This window comes from Heloderma suspectum, chromosome 3, assembly GCF_057233095.1.
Source record: "Heloderma suspectum isolate Gila_16-S chromosome 3, 16-S_ref, whole genome shotgun sequence".
NCBI classification, from domain to species: domain Eukaryota; kingdom Metazoa; phylum Chordata; class Lepidosauria; order Squamata; family Helodermatidae; genus Heloderma; species Heloderma suspectum.
In genome coordinates this window covers 294,552,423-294,567,212 of record NC_139460.1, presented here as the reverse complement: position 1 = coordinate 294,567,212, position 14,790 = coordinate 294,552,423, and the positions used below count along the sequence as shown (strand labels likewise).

Sequence of the window (14,790 nt, the reverse complement as noted above, 5' to 3'; positions counted from 1 at the left end):
TGATTACCAGCTTCTGAGATGGTGGGATAGAGGTGCTACAATCCTATTTAAAACCAAAACACATAGTAGTCATACTCTGTCTCCCCATTACCTTGTCGGAACTCTACATGGAGGACATGTAAATATGTCTTTCATGAGTCTCATGGTGTTTCCTGGAGCAAGTATTGCAGAGAACTGCCCTTCCAAGAATTTCATGGCTTACATCGAGTGTACATGTAACTTAACTGCAGTGCAGATTCAGTGTTACACAGCATTAACTGAAACATTTCTTTTCTGAAACACAAACAGCTGTTTTGTTTTCTGACAGTAACTTTTGCTGGCTCATTAGTTGGGGCATTTACTAAACTCTTAGCTTTCAGTTATGCCATTCTCGATACATAAATTTTACCTATGTTCTCTATTGTTTTGCCCAACAAAGCACCAACAGTAAGACCTCCACTACGAGATTAGGCATATTGTAGAAGACCAAGCTAATTATATGTCCTATGACTTATAGGGGTGATCAGATATTTCAGAGTATACCACCTTAACTCCCATGCACGTTTACAAGAAAGTTTTTTAAACAGGTTTAAACCTATTTGTGGTATGGGGACTGTAAATATGGATACTTTAAATGCCCAACATGCAACAATTCTACAAGATATTTTTAAAAAGAATCTAGGGGGAATCCAGGAAATTACAGGCTTGTTAGCTTATTATCTGTCCCAGGTAAATTGGTAGAAAGCTTTATTTAGAAATAAAATTACTAAGTATAAAGAAGAACAAGTCTTGCTGAAGATGAATCAGCACAGCTTCTGCAAACGTAGATCTGGGCTCACTCGTTGCACTTAGTTCCCTCTGAAATCAATGGGACTTAAGTCATAACTAACTTGTTCCATTGATTTCAGTGGGGCCTAAGTTCAACTAACTCAGTCTGGATCCAACCCAGAGAGATCTATTATCCAATGAAGCAAAAAAGCATATATACAATTCTTCTTGATTCTCACAACATATGCAAGCATTTATCATTTTCTCCATCTTAAAGCTATGACAGCTTTCAAATATTTATCATGTGGATTTCTCCTTTCCCCCTGTCCCAATCTAAGTGAACATACAGCAAATCAAGCTGCTTCAGTTCAAATACAGTCTATGAGGCTCAGCTGTTTATTCATTCCAAGAAAAATGATACAGAGAAAGTTTTTACTTAACTAGTCAATTTCCTGGAGTTTGTAAAGCAATGAATTTTGGAATGTTTTGGGAGAGCCCACATTTTGCTGGTGGTGGTAGCTATATTTGTTTACACACGGTCCACATCACCAATGCCAAGTCCCTGTCCCCACCCCCTCAATAACCACTATTGCGGGTGTATCTCTGGAGAAGATGGTTAGCAGATGCTGTATGAAAATGGATATGCAATCAGACTGGACTTGTAAAGAACAATATCCCACCTCACTCTAAGATACTTGCTTTCTGGTGCACTCCCTATATTCCAGCTTTATTTGCACATGTGCCAAAGAACACAGGCATAGTTTTTTTTCTCATGTTAATATGTATGTTTCCCTTTTATTTTATTTTCCTGTTCGTTAGGAACTTCTTTTATCATTAAAATGCAAGGATCTGCAAAGGCCGAAAGACATTTTAGCTACAGGCATTTTGTTTTAATACTCTGCATTGTGGCTCTATAAGATTTGCAGATCAACTGTTTAAAGAATTAATTAAGAAAGGCATTTAAATTATTTCCAGTCTCTTCCTGGTAAGTGTAGCACACACTCAGTTTTAGCCAGCAACTGTGGACAGGTAACATTCCAAAGAATTACTCGACCTTTGGCTGCCTTCACATTTAAGAAGTCCAGCTGCATTCCACTGCCAGGATTATCTCAGGAGTTGACAAGCCATTAGACAGAGAGAGAATTTTAGTGGTATCCTGTGGGGATTACAGACCATGAAGTAAGAATATTTAATAAACATAGCGGCAAAAAATATAGGCCTTCTTGAGATGTGCGTGAACCACTTTGACAAGTATCCATATTACTGATAATGTGGCTTCAGAGCCGTCTGAACCACTCTAAAGAGACTGTTGTTAAAAACTTAACTGTTATAAAAGGAACAACATATAATTGAATACACGAGGGGGAAACAAATATACAGTGGAACAGGTCAAAGCAAGTACATTAAATTTTAAGGCAAGAGTCTTTAGCCATATTTCTATACCTTTGAGGAGAATGATTGTGCGTTTGTATAGAAATACGCTCGCTATCAACACTGCTCCCTTCAGGAATTACATTTTTTCCTTTGGTTAGGCAAGTTGTTAAAATCCTTTTACGGATGCTTTCCTTGCTTTCCAGTTTTCTTATGATAATATACTGAGGAAAGTAGAAAGCGTGTGTGTGAAAATGGCAACATTATTTCTACCCACAACTCTATGAACAAACCACTTTGAAGAGTCTGACCTCTGTCTATATTAAATGGACTATCTGTACTTACCCATTCATTTTAACACCCATGTCCCAGGAAAGAGTATATGGGAGTTACTGTAAATGCCTCCCTGGGTCCTCCAAGGAAAAGAAAGGTGGCTGTGTTAGCTTCACAGCATGCTTTTTCTGGACCAGGAAAAGATGTCTATTATCCTTCTGACATCAGGCAAAGATCACATTATTCAAAAAAGCCTTTGGGCTGTAAGTGGGTCTGTGGGTTGGGTGCTGTTTTTATTCTGTGTTTTTTTTTTTTTTGTATTTTAATGTGTTTTATCATTTTACTCTATTTTAAATTGTTTTCAAAAGCCATCTTGAGTGCCATTTTTGGTAGAAAGGCAGGGTATAAATCAAATAAATAAATAATGTCACTACTGCAGTTGTTTGTCCTGCTGTGTAAAGGTGAGGGAAGGTTGCCACAGTAAAGCCCTGGTACTCTTTCCTAGTTGGAAATCTGCACTCTAGAGCTGGAGCCAAGACTTACAATGCAGCATTGCTTTTGAAGGACCAGATAAAGATTACTGTTGTGGCTGAGAGATGTTGTTGCTCAATTTCATGACATGGCCCAATTGCTATTCACCCAAGGTTGGTGAATTTTAGAAATATATAAATAAATTTACCCTACCCTATTACAAGGACAGAAGGGCAGGGAGCATGTGAGCTGGTGCAAGCAAGAGGCCTGTTCCCAATCAAAGGTGACCATGTGTCCTACATTACAGAGGACAATCCCCTAATTAAAGGGCTATCAGAGGACAATCCTCTGTTTGAAGGTGTCCTCCATTTGAAGGGGATGTCCAGTCTAAGTCTGGTTTAAAGTTAAAGAACCATAAGAAGAGAGAGCAGGGGCCTTGAAATTTTCCATCAACAGCTAGTACCTAGACAAACCGAGCAGGCACGTGGGTCACCTGTTCAAAACCATACACACACACACACACTCACACACACACACTTGGACAAGGATCTTAAAATCTAATTACAGAATTCAATGGAATTTAATTGTATTGTACATTTTAACAATATAGGATACACTATGTTAATTACTCAGAAAAACAAGCTTTAATGTTAGACACTAAAGCTATAGGGTAGAAAACCACCTTAAGTGGAAAACAACCCTTAATGGCAGATATTCAGACAACATTGCACTATTTATTTAAGATGCAATCCTATGAGATTGCTGCCTGTTAGAAGGAAGCTTTCGAGCTCATAGGCTTCCGAAAATCCTATCCCATGCTGGCTGTTTGCCTCCCATTCCTCCTCCTCCAATTCATTAAAAAAAAAAACAGCTAGATTGGCTTTTGAGCCCATGTAGTTCACTTACTGGTGGTAGAGAGGCCATAGGATACTGTGGAACGCAGCCTCCCTTCTCTCCTCCCTTCCCACCAACCAGAATGCCCCCTCTTTGATCTCTATGAGGTCATCCCTGTTCCTTCCGCAGCAACAGTGACGGGGAGAGGGAAGGATCTAATCTCAGATTCCTCCTCCAGAGGTCATAGGAGTGTCTATGGCTGGGGGGGGGGGGGATCTGAAATATCCTGTGGTCCCTAGGACATTCTCCCAAGACCTATAGGATTGCTGTGTTATGTACTTAACGGAGGGCAGTAGCCAACAGTTCTGTAACAAGAAGCTAGCGGTTCCTGAAGCAAACCTGGAAATGAGTGGAAACACTCATTTCTGGAACAGGATCAGTCAGCGCAGCTCCACTGACTTGCCCCCTTCTAGAAATGAGCGTTTCCACTTGTTTGCTTCAGGAACTGCTAGCTTCCTGTTGCTCTAGCAGTAGGCCCCACTAGCACATAGATACCATTGGATACTGCCCTGAATGTGTAGTCTACCCCATCCTGAAGGCTCAGGTAAGATAAAATTCAGACACATAAAATACCCCATTAAATTCAAATAAGATACAAAACACAGCTGTGAAGAACACCAATCACATATTCAAGTGATGATCATAACAGCTAAAGTAGGGCTGTTCAAACAATTTTAAGTGGGACCCACCTATTAACCTACTCACCGTTCAGAACCTACTTGTAAATTAACTCCGCCTTTCAAGCACTCTTTTCCCCCTCCACAACAGAAAACATAGGAATATCTTATCAGTTGTTAATACTGAAAAAGTGTATATATAATTTTTCATTTTTAATGTTTATTTAAAGGCAGTGTGTATGTGAACAGAATTTAAATATGGCATCGAAGGATGAAGGGAGGCTCACTCTTAAATGCATTACACAACTGTCATATTATGCTGCCAGCTCAGTGAAAGAAAAAAGCCCCTCATTGTGCAACCCACCCAGGAACACAAGACCCACCTGTGGGTCGCAACCCACAGTTTGAGAAGCACTGAGCTAATGCATAAGATTCCATGAAAGTATGCCTAATGTTAGGAGAGCTATTGTACTTCTTTTAGCCCTTTATAACTAGACCTGACTTAAAACTCACTGCTCAGATGCCTTTCAGCTTGCTTGCTTAATGTAAGAGTTACATGTAATTCTTTTAATTATATCCCTGGCATGTAAAGCATTTAAAATGTCTTCTTTAAAAGTACATACGTTAAACCACTGCAAAAAGTTATGCTTATCTACAAGACGATTTTGGCATGTACTAGCAATCCTTGACTGGATTAAAATCAGTGATCACTGATGCACAAGCTTACATCTCTATATCCAGATAAATGTTTGGTCTGATTAAACAGATTACAAAGGGGGGGGGGGCACCCAAGTTTGTATAGTCTGGAGCGTATAGCCGAATGTATTTTCTAGAAACACTGCAAACCAATCCTGTTTTTAAAAATCGAGTGAATTCTTAATTACTTCTAATTAACTTTAGCTCATTTTTGAGGGGAAGGAGAGAAAGTGGTAGAGGATATGCTTTGCACTGTAAGGTTCCAGGTTCAGTTTCCCATATCTCCACAGTTAAAAGGTCTCAGGTAGAACTGAGATGTAACTGCCTGAGGTCTTTGAGACAACTGCCAAATGGAGGCAATACTGAGTTGCTTGGATGGATGGATGGATGGATGGATGGATGGATGGTCTGACTTAGGATAAAGGCAGCCTAGTGACAATGATTCTAGCATGATCATTACATTTGTTAATATATAACAGCATAACACATATAAGACGCCCATGGCTTCAGATGTGGTAGCCAGCCTATTATTACTGAGCATACAGTGTCCAGTTTGAAAATAGGAAACTGAGATCCGTCCTCAGTGATGCACTTCACTTGCTTGAGAAACTAGCTGTCAAGTTTTGGGAGAGGGGAGTAGAGCAGGGAAATAAGACATAACCTTAATCGGAACTTACCCTTGGGCCAGGATAGAATAAGGAAGTAATCAAAATGGGTAACAATTTTATCTAGCTACCAATTCTATCTAGCTAGAAAATATAGACATATGTACCCTAGCCATAGAAACAGGCAAATGATTAAAGATGTTAAAAACTGTGTGATGAACTGCAAAAAAGCTTAAATACGACTGTTCCAAGACCATTCATTTCTGTTTCATATGCCTTATTTTGTTATGATAAAAGCTATTAAAGGCAATACTGGCCCTTCAGAAGTAAACTGGGAAGACTTCAGGAAGTAAGTACAATTTGGTATAGGACAAACAGCACTTGCGTCACTACTTCCTGTTCTCCAAAATATTTACAAGGGTATCTGCATGATTTGCCATATGTCTTCCAGGCATTACATATGACTCCACCCCTCCTTCTACAATCTCTATATAAATGTGCCCTAAATAAATATCTAGAGAGTGGGAACATGCAGCTATTTATATATTGCAGCATTCCTGAACCTGGCACCTTCCAGGTGTGTTGCACTGCAACTCCCATGATTCTCAGCCAGCCTACCCAATGTCAGTCCAACACATCTGAAGGGTCCCAGGTAGGGGAGGACTTATCTATTGTAATTCTCCAGTGAAATAGACTATATATTCATTACAGTGCTTACCTTTTCTTTTTTGTGATAATGAGGACATCATTAAAGAGGAAGAAGTATACTTGTTGCTTAGAGGTCCTTTTAGAGAACAGCCCAGTGTCTTCAACATATGCTGTCAATTCACCCCGTTTCACTAGCCACCGAGAAGAAGAAACCAATGGAAAAGGCTACAAAATAAAAAAAATTGCAATTTACCCTTCCGAAAGGTTCTGTAAGATCTTTCTGGAGAGACATGGGCAAGTTAACAATAAAGTCTGGTTCCCTTCCAAGCCTATGGTTCCAAATACAAAGAGAGAGAATAAGTGCTACTTAAGAATTCTTGAAATAATTTGCTACTTCAAGCTTTCAAAATTTCACAATTAGCTCAAGTAATCCATAAATCGTACAGTCTGGTTTATATTAAGAATGAAACACAGTAGTATAATCCAGCCAGCCCTGAGGGCTCCGTAGAGCTTTGTGGCAGGGTACCAATTGCAAAAATAAATTAAAAGTAAATTTTAGAAGTCTCATCACATACACAAAAGAGTTTTTATTTGTCTGTGATTAGCATGTGACTCCAAGTTTTCTTCCATATGAGCTATGTGTGTTTTTGATTTTGAGCACAAATTGTTATTCCGAAGACCATATTCTCTAGCTTCTGATTTCTTTAAAAAATGCCTTCCAAAATAAATTCACCCTCGATAAAGTGAGCTGAAAATTGAGCCAAGAATACTCATAATGTTCACAACCCATTTGGAAAGCACACAGCCTATAGGTAAAATCAAGTTTCCTGGCAATATGCAAAATGAGACATTGCAGAACAAAAAAGAGATACAAGCAAACAGTGTATATTACTGTAATGGCTGGAGGAAATCGCAAGCTTAAAAGTATAGGGAGTAATAGAAAATGACTGAAAAGGGCAGGCACACCTGGGACTGCTTTACATGTTATGGCAGTGAACACCTTAAAAAACAAGAACAGCAGCATGACAGCGAACTATAGCAAATCTGGTTCCTTGACATATCCACCCATATCATGCACAGAACCAGTGCAGATGTTGATGTTTCTGATAACCTAATTACAGCTAGGAAAGTCAGAACACTGTGCTAGTCACTGAGCTATGGCTCCTCCTGAAGTGTAACTAGTACTATTGTTAAGCTCACCCCACACTTTCATCCTCTTACTTCACCTCAGCGCTAAATTTCATAACTGCTATAAGCCACTTCCAGGACTCTGGCTGCACAGTAGGGTATAAGTTTAAAAAGAAATTAGAACAATAAAAATCTGACAGTTGCTTCTTTACAGAACAATCCTAACTTCACTCCATGGAAAGATCTGCCATGGAGCCATCACAGCACCCTGAGCCCTGCTGGGCAGGAAGTGGCCAGGGCAAGAGGTGAGGTCATGAAGGGCAGTTTTTCATCTCGTGGTTCTCAGTCTTTTTTATTTTATCTACAGAGATCAGTGGTAGCAAAAATATGTATGCCAGCCTTAGGGGCCCAAGTCCTGAGCTCTTACTGGGGAATAGAGGGGCTTTGGATCCAGCAGATCCGAAGCTGCCCCTGCAATGCCCCATTTCAAGGCCTACTGCCAGTGGTAGCTTTATGGCCACAGAGCTTTCCAAGGGTGTAACTGGGACTTCCCAACAGACATCCCCCTGCTGGGCCCTTCCACTACATTCTAACCACCACCACCCCCCTCCAGACTGCAGATCTTGGGGTTAGAACTGCAGTGCTGCTAATTCCCGGTAAGATTTGGTTCTTTGTATATTCCTTTGTCAGCCTGCTCACTCCTTGCAGCTATGTTGAAAGTACATCCCATGATGTGGTTTACTTTATTACAGAATCTAGCTGTATTTTTAATATCATAATCTAAACGAAGTAGGCAGGAGAGACAAGAAGATAATGGCTCAGAAAGCAATACAGCCTTTGATTTGTCTCCTATGAATGTTTCTACATTCTTATGGATGCTGGCAGTAATGAAAATGAAAATTGGGTCTAGATTTTGGATGGGCTCAGCAACTCTCTACATTTAGTGAAATGTAATCTAAAAGGTGTTTATTTTGAACTATATGAATTCAACCTGTATCTGTACTATGGGGAAGCGGGGGAGGAATACCAGCTCAACCTTTAAAAAAAGCAGGGGTGGGGGGAACGGTGGCAAACATGAGAAATGCTGGAAATGCAAGAAGTGAAGAGAGATAAATACAGACTGTTGAATCCAACGTTGAGCAAGCAGAATTCTGCTTGCACAACAGAACTTTTCCATCCTCTCTTCCTCCCTGCTGCTCCCCATGCACACCCCACATCTGCTCTGGAGAGTCTCCTAACCCACTGGAGGAGATTTAGGGGGACAGAGGGCTGCAAGAGAGGGAAAATATGTTCCACTATCCATTTCTGTTCCACTAGTGGATGTCCAGCATTGGATCCAACCCATGAATACAACAACTGAATTATTTTCCAGAATTTTGCACATTAAATCAAACTGAAGAGGAAGTACGCTATGTAACGTATGTCACCTTGGGCTTTGTTTATTCATTTAAATCAAACATTTTCCTGCTTGGTTTTAATGACTAGAGCTCCATAAGCAGTTATGTCAATTGTTCTGTATGTTTCAAGGATCACATCTGCTTTCAGGTTATGTCGTCTCCTAGAACATTTGTTTGTCGTCTCCTAGAACATCAGCCCAAGAACCCCAATTGCTCAGGTAACAAACTCTATCTGTGAAAAGTCATCATTAAAACTAAGCAAAGGTTAAAGTGTGAACAATAAATATATGAGGAAAATATCACACCTTGATTTTGAATTCCAATTGGGAGTTGATAGTGTACATCATTTCTGTCCTTTCCATTTTTCGAGCACCTTCATTGCAGAGGCGAACCAACTGGGAAAGAATACAATGTATTTATCTGCTGTATTTCTATTCAATATTGCAAACTTCCTTACTTCTCTTTACAGTGTGCTACTTTTTCAGACATCTGTGGCAATGAGAAAGGGTGTCAAAGAGACATTTATTTCACAGGTAACATTTTTTTATTTAAAATATTTCAAGGCTTCATGAAGTAGCCACGTTTTACAATATACGTGTGTGTGTGTGTGTGTGTGAGAGAGAAGACATTTTAACTCTCCTGCACATAGTCTCTCAGATTTACAGTTGGCTCCAGCAGAACAAACAAAAGACCCTAATATGCTTGACAAAAGGGAAAATTTCTGGATCTGTAGACTCACATCTCTTAGTTCAAATGGATTTAATCTGGAAGACAATTTGTAAGCATTATACCAATCATACCTCTGTTTTTTTCTCCTAAGAAACTTTCATCACCAGGCATTCCAAACTGCCACTCCTGATACCTATTTAACAGTGCAGCTACTGGTGAGGGCGGAAGCCAAAATGTTTAGCTTAAAATATATTTTTGAATACACTTTTGTTAGTCTTTCTCTCTCAAATAAACTAGAAATTGCTGTTCACATTAATTTTGGAAAATACGATGGTATACTGAGAGTCTTGTTTGTTTTCAAGTTTATGAAAATACAACATTTGAAAGATAACTCATATACATCCATAAGGAGGACCCATGACAAACTGTTTTAGTGTAGAGTACTCCTGTTCAGCCAGGATATACCATTCCTTTCCACCCCCACCTGGGTAATCTGGTCCCCTTCCACAATAGGCACTTCGCATTTTGTGCTCATTGAGCATGCTTACTCCTCATTTGGCTGTTTTGAAAGGTTCTTTGCCCTCTTAGGGTTTTTCCCCCAAAATATGTTTTAGCCTTCTGCAGACCTTGAAGTTGCCCTGCACCTGTGAATACCTCTCTCTTGTTTCTCTATAGCACCATTTTAGCTACATAACCATCACAATACCTGAGTTCATTAGAAGTATACATGATATTAAGCAGAAGCGTTACATCTGATATGGTTTCACAAATACTTCTAATATTTGCATGCCTTCCTCTCATATACATTTACAGTATAGACTTATAAATGACATTATATAACTAAATTGGATATTAGTGTGACTAAGATTTACTTGCATCTTGTAAATAAGGGATGGGGAACCTCTGGCCCACAGGCAAATTTGGCCTACCAGGCCAGCCCATTCAGACTGTGGGCGCCTCAGGTGAGGCCCTGCTCCCTACCCAAAGGCTGGTGGAAGCTTGGGGGAAGAGGCAGGAGAGGAACCCCTGCTGTCAGTAGGGATGGACAAACGAGCTAGGATTTTCCTTACATCGCCTTGCTCCTCAGCTCATTCCCATTCACAATCCCTTTACGCAAATGGGAAACTTGCACAAATTGAGCTGAGATCAAATGGGGATGTGCACAAATGTTCCAAAATTTGTGCAAATCTCCTGAAATGTGTGCAATTCCCCTAATTTGCACAAATTTCTTCCATAGACTAAAGTGGGAATGATTCAGCTTACTGAGGAAATTTACACAAATTAGGAAATTTGCACAAATTGAACTGGGAACTGGGAATGAGATGAATGTGAGCACATGTTCGACAATTTGTTAATATTCCCGGCAGTCATGTGCACACAGTCGAGGCTTAGAATGGAGCATACTAGCATGTTTTATGAGCCAAAAGCCAAAGTTCTCATACATCCCTAGCTGTAAAGCAGGAGAGGAATCCAGCACTGCAGGCTTCATTGCAAAGCTGCGCACTTGTATGGCACTTGCAGGAGTTGGTGGAGTTTCACTTTGGAAGGTGCACTTCGGAAGGAGAAGCTGAACTGAAGCCAAACCTCCTGCTTCCCCACACAGGAAAGGCGAAGGATGAGAGAAGCCAGCTTCCCAGCTGAAGAGGTGACTGGAAGAGCTTCAGCTGGTGCTTCAGTCAGGGACCAATGAAGCCAGGGGGCAGTCCCCACAATCCAGCCCCTGGGAGCATCTGGGGGGAGCCAATCCACTCCACGGACTTAATATGGTTCTTCGCCCCTACTTAAAATTTAATACAGGTGATGGACATATGAAAGTTTGTAGTTCTTCCCAACTAAAGAGTTAAGACAGCAGTTCCCTAATGGCTGTTCTCTGTCTTTCAGTCTGAAATTATGCACCACCTTGGTGCAATCCAAAACACAAATATAGGCTGGACATTTATTAGGGATGTGCAGTAACTAGAAGGAAGGGATCATTTCCTGGAAATGCCCTCCCCAGGCTGTATTTTTTCCAACCAGGCTTACTTTCATTCTCAAAACTCAACTGGGAAAAAACACAGCCTAGGGACATCTTCAAGGCAGAAATTATGGGCAGAGTAAAGCACTACCTCCCACCTACCAATTCTCCCCTATAAATGCTACCGCAAGAACCACCACATTAGCATTTCAAGACAGAGTGATTCTCTTACTAACCATGGTGGTTAGTGTGTAGTATTTAAAAACTGTAAACTGCCTTGAGTACCTTGAAAGAAAGGCAGAATATAAATGTATTTACCAATAAAAAGACAAATAACTAAATAAATAAATCTATTCTTAGTCATTTAAAGAACAGCAGGGAAATTGCAGATAAATTTCTGGATATTTAATTTGTGGGCATTTGAAAGAAAGACAGAAGCCAAATGAAAGCTGCCATTAATGTGTTCCCTACATTCTGAGCTTCATCTAATTATTCTTTATCCCATGACATGAATTGATTCTTTTATCTACTACTTAGACATTCTTGCAGTTTGAGATCTAGATCCATCAAAGAAAAAATGCCACTGTTATATGGGAATCACTAAGGGTGCTTTCCAGGCAATTTTAAGCACTTTGAATCCCCAATAATTTAACTTTGTCAGGATTGCATCCTAAATAAGGAAACATCATGGGTGCTGTAACAATAACATTGGAGAGGTTATTATACTTGTGCCATTGTATTTCAGTAATAAACCATATTAGCAAATCACTGACACACATGCTATGTTTTTAAAGTCAATAAGGAAAAACATTTTGAAAAGCAAAGCAAGCAGCCTAGTTTGAACATACTGCTAATCCATAATATAGTGCTATAGGTCCAAGCCTGAATGAGCCTCAGGCTCATGCACTCCATCTCAAGGACACTGGAAGCATCCAAATTCCTGCTTTAAACAAACCAGACTTTTGTGTTATGTCTGAACTGGGAACCCTGGTAAATGTAAACTACAGTTTGCTTAAACAAGCCAGGATCAGAAACCATGGTTTTATCCTGGCTTGTCTGAATGAACCATAATTTAGACTAACCGCAGCTTATCTCTGTCAGATGTAACAAATCATTGTTAGTTTAAAAACTGAAGCAGATGCTTCCAAGCTCCTTCCAGCCAAGCCGGAGGAGCAGAGGAAGGAGCATATGAACCCCAAACTCTCTCATTGTGGTAAACTACAGTTTAGTGTTATGTCTGAGCGACTGACATCTTTTTAAAAATACTTACCGTTGAAACCAAGTTATTTCTATATATGCCCTGTCTATATATGCCTTGGTTGAAAAAAATATATACCTTTCCTGCCTATTTTCTAGAAGAAGAAAAAACTCACCTGGAGTTACTAAGAAAGAAAGCAGTTATGTTAGCAATTTCTATTTCTAGCAATTTTGTGTGTAGGAGGCATATTAAGCTATTTTCTCCCTTCAGTAGCAATGAATTCAGTGCAAGTAATGAGTAATTTGGAGAAGATGAAGATAAAGACTTTTTAAAAAGGCCCTGGGGGTATCTTTTGCCTGGGAACTATTTGGCAAACTGTTAGCAAACCATCAGAAGCATTTTTATGAGCCAAGGATAAAAGTCTATGCTTATCAGTGATAATTTAGTGGCATCCACATAGGGTAAAACAGTACTAGTCAGGGGAAATGCCATTTATTCTTCCCTTTCCAGTCTGAATACTGTGCACATCACCCTACTATTCCCAGAGGAAACCCTGACAACATTGGCTGCATAATATAACACTGCAACATCAGCATGCAGAGCTTTCCCCTCAATAACCAAGTCTGAATTAATAGATGTAGGATTTTTCTCTTTTGTCACTCTCAGTGTTTTAAGAGAAAAAATAATGTTATCTGCATATGCATATGTATAACAAGGTGGTCAGGAACACCTACAGTACGGGTGTTGAACCTTTCCAGCCCAAGGATCAAATTCAGTTTTGGAGAAGCTCTTGGGGGCTGCATTCCACTAATTAGAAGCAATTAATTCATACAATCGCTTTCATAGCCTTGTATACCATCAACACATCTGATTCAGTTTACTAGGAAAACCTTGACAAAAGATCACCAAGTAGCCAGCTTCACTTCAGTTATTAATAAGATATCTAACTAAACATGTACATGTCTTGAACAGCCCAGATTCATCGGATTAGATCCAAACTTAGTCATGCTTACAGTAGACCCATTGAAATCAATGGGTTAATCAGTACTAATGAAGTATCTTGGATTTCAGTGGGTCAACTCCAAGTATCACTAAGTCTGGACGCAAACCAAAGTTTCTTTCTTTCTTTCTTTCTTTCTTTCTTTCTTTCTTTCTTTCTTTCTTTCAAAAAGGTTCTAATAATCAAGGAGGAAGGGACGGAGAATGGCAAGGAGCCGTGCTGGTATCTTCTGAAGACCAGTTGCAGTTAAGCTTGTATTTCCTGAGTTTGAACAACAACAACAAAAACCATCATGGGAGTACAACTAATGACAGATGCAGAGGTGCTTCTTGGACTGTCCTACTTTCACTGTAAGACAGGGGTGCTGAACCTCTTTCAGGCTGAGGGCCAAATTCCATTTCAGAGAAGCTCTTGAGGGCTGCATTCCAGTGGTGGGCAGGGCCAGAGGCAAAAGTGGCAGGGCCAGAGGCAAAAGGGGTGAGGCCAAAATACCTTCACATTTTTGCTTAAAGCTCTTACTGCCATTAACTAAGCCTTAGGAGAGGCATTTCAACCTTTTAGAATAGGAAAAAATGCACAAAAGCTGTGAAACTACCAAACAATCAGTGGTCAGGATAAAAGCATGTGGCCTTCTGGGGAACCCCAAACTGATAGATTTAGCCTCCAGGAGGGCTAGATTTGGCTCCTGAATCTGAGATTCCTCATCCCTGGCCTATGGCATTAGGCAAAGTCTAACTTTAAAAAGGTGAGATGCCCATTTCCAAAAAGAAAATTGTTCAACCAATCAAATTTACCTATATTCATTTCTTTCTTATTATTAAATATGTGTTGATTTTGCTGTTGTTCAATACAAGTAAGAACAATTAAGAGAGGAAAAATCTCAAAGTCCCCACCCATTCTCCCTACCATCCACCCCACAAACAAAAGGGGGACTGGGGGAAGCTATAAGACTGCTGATCAGGTTAACCATATATAAAAGAGAAGATAAAGGTGGATATAAAAAAGAGACAGTAACAGCAGAATAAATGAGAAGGTGGACCGGGGAAGTCATGACAACAGCATAGACAAAGGCAAGGGAATAGTTACATCACTGTTTGAATAGATATAACAAGTCAGACCACA

At 39.9% G+C, this 14,790-nt stretch overlaps 1 protein-coding gene across 2 annotated transcripts in view; it reads right to left on the bottom strand.

Moving 5' to 3' along the window:
• Nucleotides 1-14,790, bottom strand: part of ARHGEF26 (Rho guanine nucleotide exchange factor 26) — a 95,229-nt gene that overhangs the window by 17,118 nt on the left and 63,321 nt on the right. For both annotated transcript variants that reach the window (XM_084847305.1, XM_084847304.1), the window contains exons 10-11: nucleotides 9,153-9,242; nucleotides 6,393-6,547 (exon numbers count right to left, since the gene is read on the bottom strand). In XM_084847305.1, coding sequence (XP_084703431.1) covers nucleotides 6,393-6,547; nucleotides 9,153-9,242 — 245 coding nt within the window. The remainder of the gene's footprint in view (nucleotides 1-6,392; nucleotides 6,548-9,152; nucleotides 9,243-14,790) is intronic.